This window comes from Cornus florida, unplaced genomic scaffold (genome assembly GCF_030987335.1).
Source record: "Cornus florida cultivar Cherokee Brave unplaced genomic scaffold, ASM3098733v1 CherokeeBrave_3.0.0_Hap2_Chr02, whole genome shotgun sequence".
Classification (NCBI taxonomy): Eukaryota; Viridiplantae; Streptophyta; class Magnoliopsida; order Cornales; family Cornaceae; genus Cornus; species Cornus florida.
In genome coordinates this window covers 64,810,633-64,831,061 of record NW_026775572.1, presented here as the reverse complement: position 1 = coordinate 64,831,061, position 20,429 = coordinate 64,810,633, and the positions used below count along the sequence as shown (strand labels likewise).

Here is a 20,429-nt window from a genome sequence, read left to right as displayed (position 1 = left end):
ATGGTTTTATAACCATTTAGAATTAACACGCTAAATAAAACTATAAATATATTGTTCTTTACATAGAAGTATTCTATATAATTTAATATTAACGAAAAAACCAAAAAATTATGTATAAATAAAAACGTTAGTTTGCACTCTAATCTTAAATTTATAAGTAAATAAATATTACTTTTTAAATGGTACAATTGTCCTTTCAGGTTTCCTCTTCTTATCTCTAATTTCTCTTTGACAAGAAAAATAAAAAAGAAGTTAGAATAAATTTTTTTTTTTTTTTTTACAGGATCAAATATATATATATATATATATATATATATATATATATATATAGAATAAATTGCCTCTTTTGACCGGACCCAAAAAAAAAAAAAAAAATGTATCCATTAAAAAAATTATCTCTTTTGATAGAACCCCCCTAAAAAATTATATTTATTGGAGAAATTATCTCTTTTGAAAAAAAATTCTCTCTTTTGTCAAGATCCAAAAAAATAAAATACAAAAAAATATGATTAAAAAAAAAAATTTATTTCTATTGAATAAATTATCTGTTTTGATAAGACCAAAAAAAAAGTTATTTCTATTGAATAATTTTTTTTTATTTTGACGAGACCTATCAAGAAAAAGAGTAAGACAAAAAATGAAAAAAAGTTAACTTTGTTGAATAAATTATATGTTTTCATTGTGCGAAAAAATAAAAAATAAAAAATAAAAAATCACTATTGAATAAGTTATCTCTTTTGACTGCCAAAAATAAAATTATCAATATGAACGAAAAAGAAAGTACAACACAAAAGGGAAAAAAAAAGTAAAGGAAGTAAATAAAGTAAAAACAAGTTAAAAACAAATTATATAGTATTATTCTATATAATTTAATATTAAAGAAAAAACTAAAAAATCATGTATAAATAAAAAAGTATGAGTAGCGATATTCGCATTCTATTTTTCTACATTCGCACTTCAATCTAAAATGAAATAACAATTATAATCTTAACTTTATAAATAAATGATTATTATTTTTTAAATGACACAGCTGCCTTTTCAGATTTCCTCTTCATATTTCCTTCCCTTATCTATAATCTTTAATATTTTAAATCTCTTTGACACAAAAAAAAAAAAAATGTTGAATAAATTTTTTTTTTACTAGATATATATATATAGGCAATTCATTTAACATATATATATATGTTAAATGAATTGCCCCTTTTGACCCGACCAAAAAAAAAAAAAAACGTAACAGTAAAAAAATTATCTCTTTTGATAGAAAAAAAAAAAAAAAAACCAATAATATATATATTTATTGAAGAAATCATCTCTTTTGTCAAGATACAAAAAAAAAAGGTACCAAAAAGATGATTAAAAAAGATCTCTCTCTATTGAATAAATTATCTGTTTTGATAAGACAAAAAATAAAATAAAATTATTTCTATTGAATAAATTATTTCCTTTAACGAGACCTATCAAGAAATAAGAATTACCTCTTTTGAATAATTTATAAAAATAAAAAATCACTATTGAATAAATTATCTCTTTCCACTCCCAAAAATAAAATTATAAGTATGGAAGAAAAAGAAAAAGAAAAAGAAAGTATAAGACAAAAAGGAAAAAAAAAAAAAATTGTAAATGAAGTAAATAAGGTAAAAACAAGTTAAAATTGTATAAAGGGAATTTATGGCATTATAACATAAAGAATGGTGCATTAATATATTTAAGGACATTCTTATCATTTTTATTTTTTTGGAGTATGCTTAGCTACTGGTGAATAAGTTCACCCTATTCACCTTTTTATATGTTCCAATAACAAAATAACACATCAACCTTAATAACAAAATTAGTAAAATAATAATAAAAAAACCCTATACATGTATTCAATGGTTGATCCGAGAAAGTAGAGGAGAGCTTGGGTTATTTTGTTATTAAAATTGATGTGTTATTTTATTATTGGAACACATAAGGACGAGCAGGGTGAAGTTACTCACTGGCAAGTAGCTAAGCATTATCCTTTTTATTAAAAAAAAAAAATAAAAAAATAAGTGAAATGTAATTGAAGAAATATCTAATTTTGACACACGAGTTATTTTCTCTTTCCAATTGAGAAAAAAACTGAAATTATATTTATTAGCTTTGTGGTTATAGTCTCTTTCCGAATTTCAAATAAATAAAGCTTAAAAGATTCCAAACTGAATATGTTTTGGTAAGTAAATCTTTTATATATATATTTAATTTCAATGAGTGTGCACAATTAGAGTAATTACTAATAACACGCAAATTGACGCCAATAAAAAAGGTACATGACATTTTAAAAATAAAATATTATATATTATATATTATATAATTCAAATGTTATACTAGGTCACTTTGATTTGTTCATAAATTAAAATTCACGAGTTCACAAAGTCTCCCTAAATGGGACGTATCAAAGAAACGTTTGCCGTTAGGAGTTGCATGGTGCGGGCCGTACCCGATTGAAGCCCAGTTGGAAACTCCAAAAAATTCTCAACTCATTACAGAGGCTTCTTTAAACCCCCATGTCTCTCTAAACTTCCATCTTTAAACCCCTCTGCTTTCTCTCACTAGTTCCCATATTTGCTTCTCTCTCCGCAGAGGTCCATTTACCAAAATTATGTAAGTCAGCGTATCCATCAATATCATATACCATTATACACACACACACACACACGCGCGCACATATTTCCCTAGGGTTTGTGGAATGTCTGCGAATCTCTTGAACACTAAAAAGGTAAGCTTAAAGTTCTCTGTTTTTTTTTTTTTTTTGCAAGTAAATATCATGATGGTGAAGTACTAGATTCTGGTTTCTTTTGTGTTTGTATGCATTTATTGATTTTTATTTTCTGTTGATTTCTTGTGTATTTTTCTGCCCCCAATTTTGTTGGCGTTTTGTTTCATGTGAAGAACACTGTTTGACTGCCGAAAGTACTCAAAATACCCAGAAATGAAATTGATAGTTATTGGGCTTTGTTTGGACTGTAAATGGTTTCTTGGAGTTTCTACTAAAAAATGTTTGAAACCCATTTTTATTTTACATTATATATCTCAAAACAAATTTTCACTGAAACATTTGTTCCTTTATTTTCTTGAGAAGATTTGTAGACAAATTTCCGGTTAAACAAGAATGCCTCGTATAAAAGAAAAGAGATAAGATTAAGCCAGATGATTGAAAGAAATATTGCATCAGCTCATGGTGTATATCTTAGAAATCTTGTTAGATTTAACCAGAATTATGGTAGTTTTAGCAGTCAAGACCATATTCCAACAATTATAGTCACATACATTTATATATACATACATATATATACATACACACATACATACATATATACACACACACACACACACTTGAAGTGCTCTCTTTTTTCCATATGCTTTTAGTTTGGTTGGTTGCTTGTTCCTTAATTTTTGGCTAGGTAATATGTGCCTGAAAACAACTGCGAAAACAAATTGGACTATACAAAAACATCAATGGGAGAATATTAATACGGTTGGGATGAAAAAAAATACGGAAGGAACTAAAATAAAGAAAAGTTAACGTAGAAAATGAAACAAGAACCTAATTCTCCACAATCATGATATATCACTTCGGATACATAAAAGTAACGTGGTTCCATTTTGGCCGTTAGTGTCTTGCTGAAGTCTCTTCTCACTGGTAAACGCTTCAATATGTGTATTTTAGAGGTCATGATGACGGGTTTTCCTTAGTATTCCATACATTAGATCTTGCCCGTAAAGTTATTTGCCAATTTTGCCTTTAAATCAGCTTTCTAGGTTAGGACTACCAATTTTGCCTTTAAATCATGTTCTTAGGTTAGGACTAGGTATTCAACCCGTTTTTGGATAAATTGTACTGCCACTCCTACCTGCCCCACCCCTAATGAAATTTGTTTGTGGGTCTTCAATCATGGTGGATTGGTTTCGAAGGTAGATTAAAAACTTAAATCTGTCCAAGATTTAAAAGCCAATTCTAGAACACTATTGTGACCATGGGGCTGGGAAGTGGTAATTTCTCTCTGTTTCTCTCTTGCGTGTGTTCTTTCGTCTGCACATGCACGGTTTTGTGCTCGTGCTTTTTGGGAATTCAGATATTTTTCCCCATGCAGAGTAATTTGTTCTGAGAAATTAGATATTGTGAGTGAGGCTGGGTGTTTGATAAGCAGGAAAGAATGCACACGGATGGGGTTGACAGTGCCTTTCTGAATTGGAAATTTATATGGATTAGGATTCAGGTGCACCATCCAACACCTAACTCGTTTTCATCTCTAATTAGGATGCCGATCGTCAATGAAAATACGGTTGGTTAAGATATTGATAAAATAATAGTATATGTCTTTGTTAAACTAATAAGCATGGGTATGTAAATATAGATTTACTTTTTTGGGTGGTTTCATGAGGTGTTCCCATTCCTTTGGAGGTTGGGCTAAAGAAGTCTGAGGAGTGTCTGTTCTATGGCACACCTTACTCACGACTTACTTGGACATACTTTGTTGTGGATTTGGTTGGCGATTCTAGGAAGGGTTTGGGCAGGTGTTGATTATGAGCTCTTTAAAATTTTCTTTTGATAGATTGTCATGGTGCCACACTCTCATTAAGGTTTTCAAGAGCTACAATTTGAAGACTCTTAGGTATGCAGGTGACTGCGTTATCAAGGCTTATGTTCCACAGATTTCTTTCGACTGTAGATACATAAAATTTGTTGTTTTTGCCATTGATCATGTCTATATATGGGAGAAAATGTTTTATTGCTCAACTTTGTCCAAAAGTTTGACTTTTGATTATATATATATATGTACATGTGTATATCTTGTTGTTCTATCAATGTTCTGTTTCTTTCCCAGTCAATTTATAATGTTTGTCCAGGAAAACTTTGTAGCATTCGAGTGATGCAGCTACAAATGATAATCTTTTCAATCCATTTTGCAGGCCTTACTGATGATATCTCTAAAGTGCAGCACGGTGGACCTTGGTCAATGCACTACAACAAGTTCAATGAAATGATGTTCCATCACAGTTTGAGTCCAGATAAGAAACACAATGATGGACCGGGAGATAAGCTTGATATCTATTTCAGCCAGAATTTCAAAGAAATCACAATATGTGCTATGGTTGGTTCTTCTTTTTGTTCTTGTGGTATTTGGACTGTACACATGCTTTGTAAGCATCAAGGGGATAACTATATCATTAAAACCAAAAGAAATATCCATACCGCGGAGAGCTGGTGCATCTTGTGATCTTCATGAATTCCAACCTGAAGAAATACGCCACGTCCATTTTCCTCAACCGAAGACTTATAGCAGGTCATATCATCAGCCTTCTTTCCGACCACTTCCAGTGTTCAAATTGCTATATATATGTATATATATTTTTGGTAGGTATTCAAATTTCTATATTGAACTTGTCAAATTGATTTTGACAGGGAGGAGTGTGCATGTACCCCAGTCCGGCTCTTTGTCATTTTGTCCATGCAGAGATCTGGAAGCGGATGGTTTGAAACCTTATTGAACAGTCACCCTAACATTAGTTCAAATGGAGAAATATTTTCTGTAAAGCAAAGAAAGAGCAATTTTTCAACAATTGAAAAAACTTTAGATAGTATATATAACTTAGAGTGGATCAGTAGTGCTGCAAAAAATGAGTGTGTGGCTGCAGTTGGATTCAAGTGGATGCTGAACCAGGTTAGAAGAATGCCTTTTGTTTTTCTTATCCTTACTTTTGTAAGGTTATCTTTCTGTTGTCTGGTTATTATATGACAAGGATGCAGCTTCTTCCCAAGTAGTTGTGGGGAAACTCCTAAAGTTATTTCTTTAAATTTCAATCAGTTGCTTTCTAATCACACTAGTGCTTGAACAAACTAAAAACTTTTAAATCTCGTAGGCGAAGGTGTTCCTCTGCTCCTGCAGCTAAAAATTCTGGAGGCTTATAGCTTATGATTCAATTTTTTTGTAAAACAAACTAGAATGATGTCCTTTTCTCATTGCATCACTTTCTTTGTATGCCTGTCATATAAAATGCTGCCATGTGGAAAACATATGACATAAACATTTCAATTTAAAACTTGGTTTTGATGTGACATTGGGCAACGGTTTCTTATTTGTGTGACATATATTATATCATGCGAAAATTACTAGTTAGTTACCATATATTCTAAGGTAGATGATATTCCATCAAGAGTCTCCTACACAGAAGTTAGAAGTGGAAGGACAGTGTTGGAATTTCTTTTTTATTGCCAATATTGCCTCCTATACTGTTAAAAACCATCTACTCCAAAAACTTAAGCTGTTGTTGGAGAGGGTGTAATAGTTATATCCTTCAACACGCCCCCTCACGTGCGGCCTTCTTTTTTGGTCCAACAGGTGTTTTTCAATCTTCAATTAGGGTGACGGTGAGGTTTGAACTTGAGACCTTTGGCTTTGATATCATGATAACAACCATCTACTCCAAAAGCTTAAGATATTGTTGGAGAGGTTGTTATATTTATATCCTTCAACCTATACTAATAATATTTTATATGTTATTATGTTTTAGAAATTGAAATAATTGAGCTTATGGATTTGATTCTAAAAGAAGTTGGCAACAAGGAAAGAAACCAAATGTAAGGTCATGGGAGCCCAAGGTGCCAAAAGACACATTAAATACAATTCCAACTCAGAGTAACCCTTTTGACCAACATTCAATCGTTTTTCTGGTCTGATACCGAGGAAAGGATACTCGGTGGAGGACGCTTTATCTGAAATCTCTACAATCAAACTTAGTTTGTCTCAAAGTGCTTAATAAAAACTTATTTCTTCTAGTAGTTGCAGTAGCAAGTTCCTTCCACCAAACATCATAATAACATACATGTTAAACTATATTGTAGAATAGTCCCTCCGTCCCAATTTAAGTGTCGCTTTTGGGAGTAGTAATTTTTAAGGGGACATGTGGGACATGCATTGTCTCCCTGGAAAGTTACTAAATTGCCCTTTTAAGTTTTAAATATTCAAATTTGAAATTTAAAACTCAAAGGACATATTTGGAACGATGTGAAATATATTGTTTGAAAAAGGAAAGTGAACAGTTATTTTGGGATAGACAAAAAAGGACATCATGACACTTATTTTGGGACAGAGGGAGTATATTGTTACCATGTATAGATTTACCATATAGGGTTTAAGTTTACCATATAAGGTTTAGATTTACTTGCTCTCCACACATGTTGTCTCCTTTATAAACCCCTATGTATTATTATATTATTCACATCAATACAATATACGTTTTGTTTCTCTCTCTCTTCTCTTTTATATTTAACATGGTATCAGAGCCACTGCCGGGGATGACACTATCAGTCCCATCCTCGGCGGCAGTCAACCAACAAACTCACGCTTCCGCACTCCAAGATCTTCATGTGCCCCATTCAGGGAAGTCTTGTTATCCAAGTCTTTCTTCGGGAAATCCAACGAGATGCCTCATTTAGATAAGCCCCGCCTAGGGATGCCCCGTATAGGGAAGCCTTGTTTTTTTAACGAAATGCCTTGTTCAAAGATGCTCAACGTGTCGTATCATCTCTATTATCGCGCCACCATGCGCCTCAAGTGGTAATCCCACTCTTCCATGCGCTTTCACGCGCACCAGCCATAATCCCGCACCTTAGCGTGTCGGATCAGCTCCGTCACCGTGCCACCACGCGCCATCAGTGGTCATCATGCACTCACACACGCCTTCAACGTGGTGAATCTTCACAAATATCAGTTTATACTAGTTACCACCAGGGATGGCAACGTTAACCTATTCACGTTCCGCACCTACCTTCAAGATCTTCACAGATCCACCCTATATCAACATTGGTATAACGTCAGACACATTCTGCAATGGTGCCAGTAGTTGTGTCACGTCAGTTGCCACACAACAAAGGTGCCAGTAGTATTGCCAAGTCACCTGCCACTTCAGTTGCCATGTCTTCAACCACGTTAGCATCGGTGCCACGTCAACTACATCAGGGTGAAAGGATTGTCTTCAAACTCAAGATGGCTTCATATAACCCACCTTGACTTTGGGGGTGTTAGAATATATTGTAGAATATATTGTTACCATGTATAGATTTACCATATAGGGTTTATGTTTATCATATAAGGTTTAGGTTTACTTGCTCTCCATGCATGTCGTCTTCTATATAAACCCCTATGTATTCTTATGTCGTCTTTTACATCAGTACAATATACGTTTCATCTCTTTCTCTCTGTATCAGTCTCGAACCCGGGCCGATAGCTTAATGTTAAAGCCATAAGCCACCAGGCCACAGGGTCAACCGGTATAGAGAGAAAGAGATGAAACGTTATTGTATTGATGTGAATAATATAAGAATACATAGGGGTTTATATAGGAGATGACATGTGTATAGAGTAAGTAAACCTAAACCCTATATGGTAAACCTAAACATGGTAACAATATATTCTAACAACCCCCCTCAAAGTCAAGGTGGGTCATACGAAGCCATCTTGAGTTTGAAAACAATCCTTTCACCCTGATGTAACTGACGTGACACTGATGCTAACGTGGTTGATGACATGGCAACTAAAGTGGCAGGTGACTTGGCACTACTGCAAGCACCTCTGCTGCGTGACAACTGACGTGGTAGGTGACGTGGCACAACTACTGGCACCATTGCAGAATGTGTCTGACGTTGCACCAATGTTGACATGTCAGGTGACGTAGGGTGGATCTGTGAAAATCTTGGAGGTAGGTGCGGAGCGTGAATAGGTTGACGTTGCCATCCCCGGTGGTAACTACTATAAACTGATGGGTGATGAATTTGTGAATATTCACCACATTAACAATACCCATTTGGCTTCTTAGCTTGTTTTAAGTCCCCAATGAATTAGATGGAGCTAGATATAATGATACCTTAAATATAATTTGATAAAAAGGAAATGTTAGGAAGGACATTTTGTTCTTCTGGGTACATTATGGTTTTTATCCTCCCGTCTCCCTCACCCAAAAAAAAAAAAATAAAAGAAAAGAAAGAAAGAAGACAAGAAAAAATGTTGTGTTAATATATTTTTCTGACCATCTTTAGTTTGAGGGGTTTGGTTTTGTATTAGGCTAATACGTAACGGTGGTGTTCACTAATGGGTAATACTTGTAACACCAATGATAGGCATCCTTCTCATACACTAGTTTAATCTTTGTGTCAAGCGTGACCTTTTACAATTAGGTACAACTGTACAGCTAGAAGCAGATGTGCTTCTGAAAATACAAAGATCTTGTGTAGAGTGTAAAACAGAAAAAACACAGTAGTCCACTTCTAGAATCCTGTGTTTGTCCCAAAATCTCAAATGTTATTATGGAGGGGAAGATGTGGAGGAGGTGGGGGAAGAGGGTTGACAAGTTATTGACCAATCTTCAGCTTTAATAGGTGGAGTGGAATCCCTCAAACAGGAATTATCATTTTATGTTTTTCTTTTTTTTTGGTCCTAGCAAATAACTCCCACTATGCACTTGGGAGACTCGAACCCTCCACCTTTCAATTTTGAAAGGAGAGGAGATAGGCCACTGGCCTTGGTTTCATTTTATACTCGGCAGCCTTCTTTTACCATTTTATCAATTTATTGTCCATGGAAGATATTGAATAGATACTTGAATTACCTATTTTGTCAAATCCTAATGCAAATGGAATGTTTATCAGTTTAAAGATAGCAATTCAATGTGAGAATAATAGTGCTCTTATACTACAAGATACATGCATATCAAGATATACATTTTTTTTTTCCCATCGGCAAGAAACATACTCACACCCCCACTTTTGCCTCTATGAGGACTTGAACCTTCAACTTTCTACTTTGGAAGGTGAGGAAGTACCATCAGGCTACAAGGCCCTTGGTGACTTTGTTTAACCTTCTTAAAAATTGGTTAAGACAATGACATGCATATGGCATATCATCTCTTACAGCATATAGCCACGCCAAAATGTTTGGAAACGTTATCAAGGAAATTGCATGTTTACATCTATCATTCAAGATGTAGGTGTCACGCAAGAAAGAGCATCATGAGGTTATCTCTTATTTCCCATTTGGAGCTGAATGCCTGGTTTTGAGTAGATTAGTTCCTGTTGCACTATTAGTTCCTCCCATAGTTTAATAATTTGAATGCAAATCCTTTGTTATAACTACACTGAAGAACACAATTTATTTGTAGATTATTTTCTTTCTTTTTTGTTCTCTTATTTTTGTTTATTTATATGTTTTCAGGCTGTAATGAATTATCACAGACAAATAGCTAATTACTTTAACTTGAGGGGGGTATCCGTGATTTTTATTCTTCGGAGAAATCTTTTGCGGAGGCTTGTATCTGTGCTGGCTAATGCTTATGATAGAAATGCAAAGCAGATTAATGGTACCCACAAGTCTCATGTGCATACAAGGGAAGAGGTAGTACCCTGTGTTTGTGTGTGTGTGTATATATATTATCATGTTTTAGTATGTATATGTTGTGTGCACGTGTACTTGTGCATTCATGTTATAAAGTGCATACAATTGGTAGGAGTTATCTAGATAACTCTCAGCTTCTTATGTATCTACCCCAAAGCACAGCATATTTCACATTTTGTTGAATGTAATTGCCATGCAGTTGCTTTACCTTCTTATGCGGGCCTAACATTCTCGCTTATTTTTATTTTATAATTTAGAAGAAAGACTGATACGTTAGGATCATCCAGTGCAAATTTTGGTCTCATTCCCCAAATTCAAGCATTTATTTGATTTTCCTATGCTACATGTAAACCATTTTCCCCATGTTAAATGAGAACAATGACTTGCCTAGAAGAATCATGATTTAGCCAATCGTAAAACTAAAAAAGTAATTTGAAAAGAAACGGGAACTGAAAATCTTCTAATTGGTTAGGATATTGACTATTGTGTGAATCCATGTTTTCTTTTCGACATGGGGATGGTAAAAGATTTTCACCAGGGAGAGAAATAACAATGTTGGTAGTTTATTCTTTGATCACATCTTGAATTTTTTTTTTTTTGAACCACATTGAAAAGAACTAGTATCCAGAACAACTGCACCTCATTAAGTAGCAATCATTGCTGGCATAATTAATTTTCGGCAGGAGTGACAATATTCTATCGACTTTGCATCAGCCAAATCAAACCAAGAACTGTTTCAGAACCTTTTAATAGAAAGCTAAACTCCAGAACTGATGATTGACAACAATCTATGCATTTGAAATTTTGTTAGAAGTTGAATTTTGGCACCTGTTCATTTTCATGCTCACAAGGTATTATAACTTCCTAGGCGACAGCAAGTCAAAGAAATGTGTTAACTGTTGTGGTCTCATGGTGAAATTTCTCTTTGTACTCAAATATGAAAGTAACTCCACTGTGGCTTTTCACGTTCTGCTGAAGTCTTTTCCCATGACGGAATCCTTCCACACGAGTTTGTGTTCTATAGGCCACTATGAATGGGATTTATTTGCTATTCGATTACATAAAACCTGACTGTAAATTTTCATGTCAACGCAGCCTTCAAATATGCTTTCATGAATTAGCCATCAATCCAGTTTTTGGGCAACCTGTCCTGTCCACAGTGCCCCTCCTAATGGGATTTGCTTGGTGGGTCTTCAATATTGGTTAGGGTGGTTTTACAGGTGGTTTGAATCCTGATCCAGTCAAGGATTAAACCAAATTTAGAACACTATAGCTTTATGCTGGGGCAGGTGGGGCTTCACTCTCTCTCTGATCAATGGTCTGGGCAACGGTATGCCACGTGCTTAGATAGGAACAAAGGTAGGTTTTCCGATTTGCTTCTAGGTTCTTATCGTTTTTTATTTGATTTTTTTTTTTTCGTTTATTGATCATTTTCCATTGACAGTTTTAGTTGTGTATTAGGAACTGCGAACATTGATTTAGGCAGGACTGTATATTGCTTGTTGGCCAGATTATGATGCTGAAACAGTGAGGCAGGTTGCTTGATAAGCAGCAAGGGATAGGACAGGATTGACTTGCTTCAGGGTAGCCTTACCACCATGTGGGGTCATGATTAGCATGCATCGTCCTGTACCTACTTGGTTGCCATCCTTAATTGTGGTTAGCACACTTGATCAGGGAGGCTATCCAGAAGGAATAAATGGGACCTTTATGTGAACTTAGTGATCAATAACTTTCATGGATATACCCCACACTCAACTATAGAATCTCAAGACTAAGATGAAGGATTTTTTCCAAGATAACATTTGTTGCTATTTTCATAGTTAGTCATAGGAAAATCTTTTCTCTCTCTCTCTCTCTCTCCCTCTTTTTTTTTTTCCCTTCTTTTCCCGATGTTCTTTTTCTCTTTTGCTTCCCAATTCCGCATACCATTGGAGCTTTTTGGGCTTCTGGTCTTTGTTATTTTTTAGATTCGACAGCTAATACTTCGTAACATCCTTCCCTTATATCTACTATTCAAATCAAATGAAGCATTTACATCTGGATTTTGTTTTATATTTATTCTCGTATGTATATATTTTAAGGAATCAGTGTTTGGAGAACCTAAAAGTTGGTAGAGTGCTGATTTAAATTATGTGATAGATATGGATATGGTTGTGGTCATGTCGGTAGTATTGTTTTTGTTTTGTTTTGGTGGCAGATAATTTGTTGTGGTGGCAATGAGGTGACAAACATGGTAGTGGAAATAATAAGAGTGGTGACGTGATAGTAAATATGATGTTACAGTGGTCATGGATGGGGATCGAGGTGGTAAAGGTGGTGTTTTGAGGGTTGGCCTTAGTTTCATCTTGGTGGCTGTAGTTGAGGTAGCAATTTCGTGTTGTGGTATGTTGGAGCATTGTGGTGGGGCTCCAAAGGAAAAAGGAGAGGTTTAGATGCAGTGTTGGTTGCTGGTGGATATAGTTCTGCTGATATTGATGTGGATGTTATTGTTGCTTGTCTTAATAGTAATTTCGAATCTTGAATTTGGCTTTGATGTCTTCATTTTGAGATCTCAAAAAATTTCAGAGAACTTTAAAGTTTACTTGTCATTTTGAGATGTATACAATAGATTAGGATTCAGCGGGTGGAATCAACTTAACAGATCATAGAGCAACATAAAAAACTAGAGAAAATGTAAAAACTAAAAGTATTGGGATATGGAGTTCCCATCCGGGTCCTATTTAAATTCCCTGTGGATTATTAGAGAGGACCAAGGACTCCCTTAGAGAATTTTTATTTTTGCCTTTTTTCAGAAGGTCCCTAGGAGAATTTTTTATACCATAATTCATTGAGTAACCCATTTAACAAATTTTCTATCCAAAAAATCCACTAGAATTTTGTTCAGTGCGACAAGGAAGCACATCAGAACTCAAATTATCCATTTGGTTTCCCACTTTGCCAAGATATGTTTGAAGCATTCAGGCTTATCATACGTCGGGGGTGATGCAGGAGAACAGCTATATGGAAAATCAGTGTAAGATGGAGTTCCTACAATTTAGATGAACATATTTCTTCTCTGTAATACTCCTAAAAGCTTTAGGATGGAAAGCTCTATTTGGATTGAAGGATTTGAAATGAATGAATTTAAGTTCAATTATTTAAGGAGTATACCTTGAAATTAGATTTTTATAATCTAGATTGAAGTCTTAACATTATGGATGAGAATGACTTGAAAGTCCTATACATGGATTTCAAATTATTAGGTTTAAGGAGTTATTTTAAATTATGGTTATAATAGCATAATAATTGTAAGATAATACGTCTTCAAGACCTCTAAACTAACATTCTCACTGGCTTACGAATCTGAATTGAATAGCTAATCTTTTATTCAAATTTGTATCCTTTCATTTCAAATCCATTAATTTATCCAAATGCAACATTAAGGGATTCTACAAAATTGAGGTGATGGGATAACTTATATTATATTTTTTATCCCTTAAATGGTTAACAATTGTTTAGATCGAATGCTTAAATGTACGTGGCATATGGCTTGGTAGATGTTTTCCCTATATAAGTAATCCAGTATCTCCCTAAGATAAATAGTTGGTTTAAGCGATATTGGGAATTTTAATTATCTTTCCTTTTATTGGAGAAGGTTGTTTTTTTTTGGTGAATTTCCAGTATTTTCCCTATTCTATGCATAACTAATATACATTAGACTCCATGGGTTTTTGCAGGCTGATCTGCTGGCACAATTCAAGCCCACACTCAATGTCGGTTCGTTGATAGAAGACCTCACCAAGGCTGAACGTATGATGGCAGATTCCTTGGAGTACTTCAAGACCACTCCCCACAAGACACTGTATTATGAGGACCTTATTAAAAACCCTAGGGTAAATTTCAATAAGAGATTTCAGCTTCTTTGACTCATTGTGCTTTAGATATCAATTGATATTATATATATTTGTTCACAGCTTATGTCAGAAGCCCAAGAGTTTCTTAGAGTTCCTGTCAGAAAACTGAAGTCTTGCCAGGTGAAGATCCACATCAAACCCCTTTCTGAACATATCAACAATTGGGAGGATGTTAACAGAACCCTCAAAGGTTCACAGTATGAGCATTTTCTGCACAATCCCGATGATATTTCCTAGTTTTCCTTTTCTTTTTTGGGTTCTAAATTGCTTTCATTTGCGAGCATTCTCCATCAGCTGATTAATCCTAGTTTCCATGGCTAACTTGTGTAATCTTATTTGAAGTAAACAGGATTAGATCTTTGTAGCCAGAATCTACAAGTGTATGTTTTTCCGGTGCAAGTGTTTCACATACCATAGTGCTGTTAGTTAATGTTTCTTGTTCGACAGATTACTGTATGGTTTAGAATGTTGCATCAATTTGCGTTCGCTATACATGTGTGTGTATGTATATATTTGTACATATGTTTGTAATTGTATTCAAGAGGTTGTAGAAGTTGGACCTTGATAGAAAAGGTGAAGAATGTTTTACATGAAATTTTACAGCGATTGCGAAGAAACAAACAGAGCCTTAATGTTTTTTTGTTCATTCATGCCCAATGTTCCAATGTGGATGCCAGACATATCCAAGGGCTTTTAACCACCTAACTTGGATGCTATTTCCAACTTTTGGGACCCAAAACACAGCTTTGGGGTGTGTTTTGATAGCCCTAGCGATCAGACGGCTGAACGAAGAGCAATGTTCCAGGGTAAAATGACGTAAATCGGACCAGTAGAAGTCAATCTATGTGGAAACAGCTTTGGTCAATTCGAGCCAAAGGAAAGTTGCATTTTTTTGGTGGTGGTGCTGCTGTATTGGTAGAACTAGAGCGCCGGTTCTTAGCAATTTAAAGAGAAGAGGGGTGGTAGTTTTTGATGTGTGTAAAGGTTGTGGGTTGGGTGCAGAGTTTTCAGAAAATTGAATCAAGCGTAGTTTTTGTACAGTTTTGAGTTTTTAGTTTTCTGAAAACGAAAAAACCCGTAGTTTTTGAATGCCCATTTGTAGCTACGGTGTGAAAGCCTAGTGTTACAAGTGGGACTTGTTCCAAATTAGATTTGGATGGGGTTGAAGTGTGTATAAATGGGCGGGTATGCAGCACTATCCAATAACTTAAACTTTTGAGTAAATAGGTAAGCGCGACCGCCCACCTGTTACAGTTGGTATCAGAGTCAGGTTCAATCCTTAATCCGGTGTCATGCCATGTGCCCGGTCCAGAGGGCGTTCGGGTTTGATACCGAGTAGACAGGATGGCCAAACCGCATCAAGGGGGTTGTGCAAGTTCGGGTGGGAGAGAATGTTGCAAGTGGGAGTTGTCCCACATCGGATTTGGATGGAGGTTGAAGTGTGTATAAATGGGTGGATATGTAGTACTACCCAATAGTTTAAATTTTTGAGTAAATGGGTAAGTGCTTGTTACACCTAGCCACTTCAGCTGGATATTAAGGAGGATTCTTTGAGTGTTCTAGTGCGTATATATATGTTGGAACCTTTGGAAAGGAGAAATAAACTTCTGTTTTTGAAGGGATTAATTTTTCACAATGGGGTGTTCTAACTAGTGCGTTGCGGTAGGAAGGGCTTTGACTAGGGATGACAAAATATCCCGCTACATTTAGAACGGTTATGGGGGTAGTTAAATGGTTTTGGGAAAGGGATGGAGATTATGATTTGAAAACCGGCATGGTTATGGGGCGGGATGGGGAAAGGTCACCCTGCCCCGCCCTGTTTATAATAATAAATTATAATTTTGTATTTAAATTTTATTTTATATTCAATAATAGGAGGTATATATTAAAAAAATTCTAATTGATTGTATGTCAATCACTAAATATTCTTTTGTATTATTCTTATTCTAGAAATTTTATGTATTATTTTGTTGTTCTTACAATAATATTAAGTTCAAAATTTCAATTAAGAAGTTAACTTCTGTTTTTATTCGCATGAGAAAAAAGAATTGCTATCATTACGAAGTATTCTACAAAGCCCGCCCATGCCCTGTCTCACCCCACTGGGCCCCGTCCCATTTAATAAACAGTTTTGGAATGAAGATGGGGTAAGCTATACTAAACGGGTGCCCCAACCCATCCGTTGCTATCCCTGACTGTAACCCGTTCATGCAGGAAAAAACGAAGTAGCGTCCTCCAATGGTCGGCCAAGTAAAGATTAATTTTGATGCCTTTTTTTTTTTTTTTTTTTTTTTTTTTTTTTTTTTGATAAAGATTAATTTTGATACCCCCTTTTTTTTTTTTTTTTGAATCATTTCCCGACTCCCAGGATATGTTAAACTGGGTGTATAGTGAGGGCAACAGGTTGCCCATATGTTGAGTCAACATGCCAACATGCTGTGTCAAAGGAAAGAGTGGGCCATTTGGAACTCTAATTTTTGAGAAATTATTATATGATCTTGGCTTATTTGATATTTGGTGAATTTTTTTTTAATTCTTATTATTATTATTTGTCATTGACAAGAAATTCACGCATCACTCACACACCCACTCCGCTCTTTTGGAGATTTGAACCCTCACCATCTACTATGTGAGGTAGAGGACATAGTAGTGGGCCACAAGAATTTTGGTACATTGGTAATACTCTCCAACCATGAAACTTTGTAATATATTAATACACACTCTTGTAGAGCCATTTTTTAATTTGAGAATTTATATTTAACTGATCCAAATGTTAATGATCCGGGAACATTAATAATTTTTCCTAATTTTCCTTTTGGTGTTTCGTATTTGGCGATCAAGAAATCAAAGATTGTAATGTTGGTTGATTGTTGGATCAATGAAATTATTGCTTACTTGCTTTTGGTATAAAAAAAAAAAATATATAATGTTGAATAAAAACAATAATTTAGTGATTCCTTTGTTTTTTGTTTGTCTAAAAACAATAATAAAAACAATAATTTAATTCCATCTAAGGATAGAGTTATTCCTTTGTTTGTCTAAGAACCAGATATATATTATATTATACGTGTGAAAGAAAAATTTCAAAAAATGGATTCGATAGAATGTCATGTCCAACCAAAACGTTGTGCTACAAAAGCGTTACACAAGTGCTGAGGAGACTCTCATGACACTGGGATTCTAAAGAGTCTTCCACATTAGAAGAATTGTGGAGTGGTATACACAGAGGAATGAAGAATTCCAAAATATTAGAGTATTGGTAAGAATTTGTAGATTTGAGAAGATTTCGGAGAGTTTTATTGAGTTTAGGAATATGTAGATATTTATGTGGAGAGTTTTACAAACTAGATTTTAGTCATTTGTTGTAATGCATTTTAAGCCGTCTATTAAGAAAGAAGATGTTTATATTAATCGGCAGTCTTCAAGCGTATTAACTTGAAGCCAGGTGGGGTTGGAGCGTTGGTAAAACTCTACCCAACATTAAGCTCCCATGACAAAATTGGAACCTTTATAATTATGATAGGACCTAAAGGTTCGGAGCTGTTGATGATGTGTGGATTAGGTAATTGAAAAATAAAATTCAGCAAACGAATTTATTGAATCTAACCAATTATGTCCATACTTTTGTCCATACTTACCTTATTTACCCCTTTCGGAATTGAATTCATGCCGTAGCAGTTTTTAATTTACTTGCTTGAAGTTATGCATTCGCACAAAAAAAAAAAAAAAAAAAAAAAAAACCTTTTTTGCATGCTTAGTTTGATAACAATTTTTTTTTTTTTTTTTTTTTAATCTATAATCACACACCCCCTTAAAAAAATTATTTACACTTAACAAGAATCGATCCAAGACCTGATACTTCATGAAACTGAACAAGTCAATTTTGAAACATTTTTATTGTTGACTATCAATGCTATACTACCTCTTCATTTCTTAAATAGGTTTCTATAAGTTGACATTCCATATTTCATCACATACAAAAAAGATTTGAGTCTATCTATGCATGTTTTGCTACTTAGAGTTAATAGAATTTAATAATCGTTATATTTATATTTGTTTATATTAAATTACTTTATATTTTAGGGTTAAGTGCAAAAACAACTCCTAGCTGTACCGAAAATGTGCAAAAAATACCTCGGTTAGAATAAAAAAATGCATATAAATCCCTATATTATTAATCTTTTGAGCAAATTACCCCTATTGAATAAATTAAGTAAAAAATTATTTTATAAAATCCAAAAGTACCATTTTTGAGTGATAAAAATGCCCCTATCAATTTTGTATACATTTAAAACTCTCAATGACTTCGTTTGGATGTGCTCTAAAACCTGTCCAAAAAAATCTCTCTAAATTTAGTATCTTTCTCTCCAAATTCTCTCTCAAAAATTCCTGTGTTACGGACAGTTTTCTGGAGAAAGAAAATGAAGGTGACTTTTGGGTGGAGTGACTTCCGTATCATTTTACTCCTGGGTTACAGTTCAGGGATTTCATAATCCTCTCTCTCTCTCTATATTCTGATGGTGTATTATAACCATTCAATTTTTTACATGGAATTATCCCAAAAAAATTAAAAAAATAAAACAAATGGATTAAATGGCTTATACCAGTCCAATCAAATACTTACTTATAAACAGAGTTAGATTAGTGATGAAAGTCATCTTAAACAAAACAAAGTATAATCAAACTACTCTTCAACAATTTATACCTATTAACACCCAAATAATTTATACCTATTACATTTCTTATCCGAACTGAAGGGTGTGTTCGTTACGTGAGAATATTGTGCCAAATGAACAAGTGTGTGTCATCTGTGTGTGTTGATTAGAAATTGCCAATGTTATGTTCCACTAAAGATCAAAAAGTTTCAATCATAGAAATAAATTAAACCATGTCTAAACACTAATAATAAAGACAATAAGGATATATAATGATCCCTCTATCTGTAAAAGGTCGAAGAGTTCCATTACGGTCATAGAATTATAAGCATTGAACCCCTCCCATGTTATCACAAGTAAAAAAACTTCAGAGACAAATTAGTATCTATATAACATATATCATTCAAGAACTGGTATCATTACTCACTGGTTGTGAACTACTCCAAAATGCAGGATTCAAAAAAATAAATAAATAAATAAAGGAGAGAGAGAAATTAGCATATCTATATAACATATATGATTCAAAAACTGGTATCTTTTATTGGTTGTGAACTACTCCGAAATGCACGATTTAAAAAACAAAAAAAAAAAAGAGGAGAGAGAGAGAGAGAAAGGGAGAAACAAAGACAAACTATTAACAGGCGTGGAGCATACTATAGATGGTGACATACACATCCAGCATACTAACTACTAACAGACAGCAAAACCTAAAATGTGAATTATTACTAATAAATATGGTCCTTGTCATCAGGTCACAAGGTTTTAACTCATCAGATTAGTGGCTTCTTAACCACTTTCATTGTTCTTTTTACTGAAATGTAGTTTTTGTTGGTTGTGTGTGGAGGGAAACTAGATGGAACAAGAAGTCATAAGGCACAACAAGAATCAAACAGGTGTTGAATGTAACCTATATATATCATTAGGCATCGGCAACATGAATATATTTGTGTGTGAAACAATATTAGAGGCTAATCATTGACATGCCGTGAAGACATAAAAAAAGAAGCAGCTTGAGAATGCATGTCATAGGTGGAACGACTCAGATAATCACTCAACTAGTCTAATATCATTCATCCTAAATAGCCCATCAAAACCGTGACAAGAATCAACAAAGCAACGGCTACTTCATATCTGCAACACTTGGGGAGGTGGGGAATGGAAGAGCAGCACCACACTTACATTATCCCTTTTAAATATAGTTTTCACACCTACAACGTTGTGATTCTTTCCAAGAAACACCATAAGCTATCCCATGAAACAAATGTCTTTAAAACTAAAAATTAATAAACAAAGAAAAAATACAAAAAAGACTAAGTTTTTTGCAGGCATAGAAATGGAGGATAAAAACAAGCAAAATAAAGTTATAACAGACACCTGAGGCAGCTTTATCAGATGCTGAAGCCTGATATGAGTTTTTCCACTTTAACATGTCTACTATACTTGTTTAAATGTGATTTTTCCCTTTTAGT

At 34.3% G+C, this 20,429-nt stretch overlaps 1 protein-coding gene across 2 annotated transcripts; it reads left to right on the top strand.

The window, feature by feature from the left end:
• The first annotated feature begins 2,404 nt into the window (after positions 1–2,404).
• LOC132295166 (uncharacterized) lies at positions 2,405–14,877 on the top strand. Of its 2 annotated transcripts, none has more exons than XM_059793314.1 (6): positions 2,405–2,622; positions 4,933–5,306; positions 5,426–5,684; positions 10,230–10,409; positions 14,129–14,284; positions 14,366–14,877. In XM_059793314.1, the coding sequence occupies exons 2-6, from the start codon at positions 5,044–5,046 to the stop codon at positions 14,540–14,542; spliced, it is 1,035 nt and encodes a 344-aa protein (XP_059649297.1). In that variant the 5' UTR covers positions 2,405–2,622; positions 4,933–5,043; the 3' UTR covers positions 14,543–14,877. The 2 variants fall into 2 exon arrangements, with proteins under 2 accessions (XP_059649297.1, XP_059649296.1); XM_059793313.1 differs by having other exon boundaries at positions 2,405–2,737.
• The last annotated feature ends 5,552 nt before the right edge of the window (positions 14,878–20,429 follow it).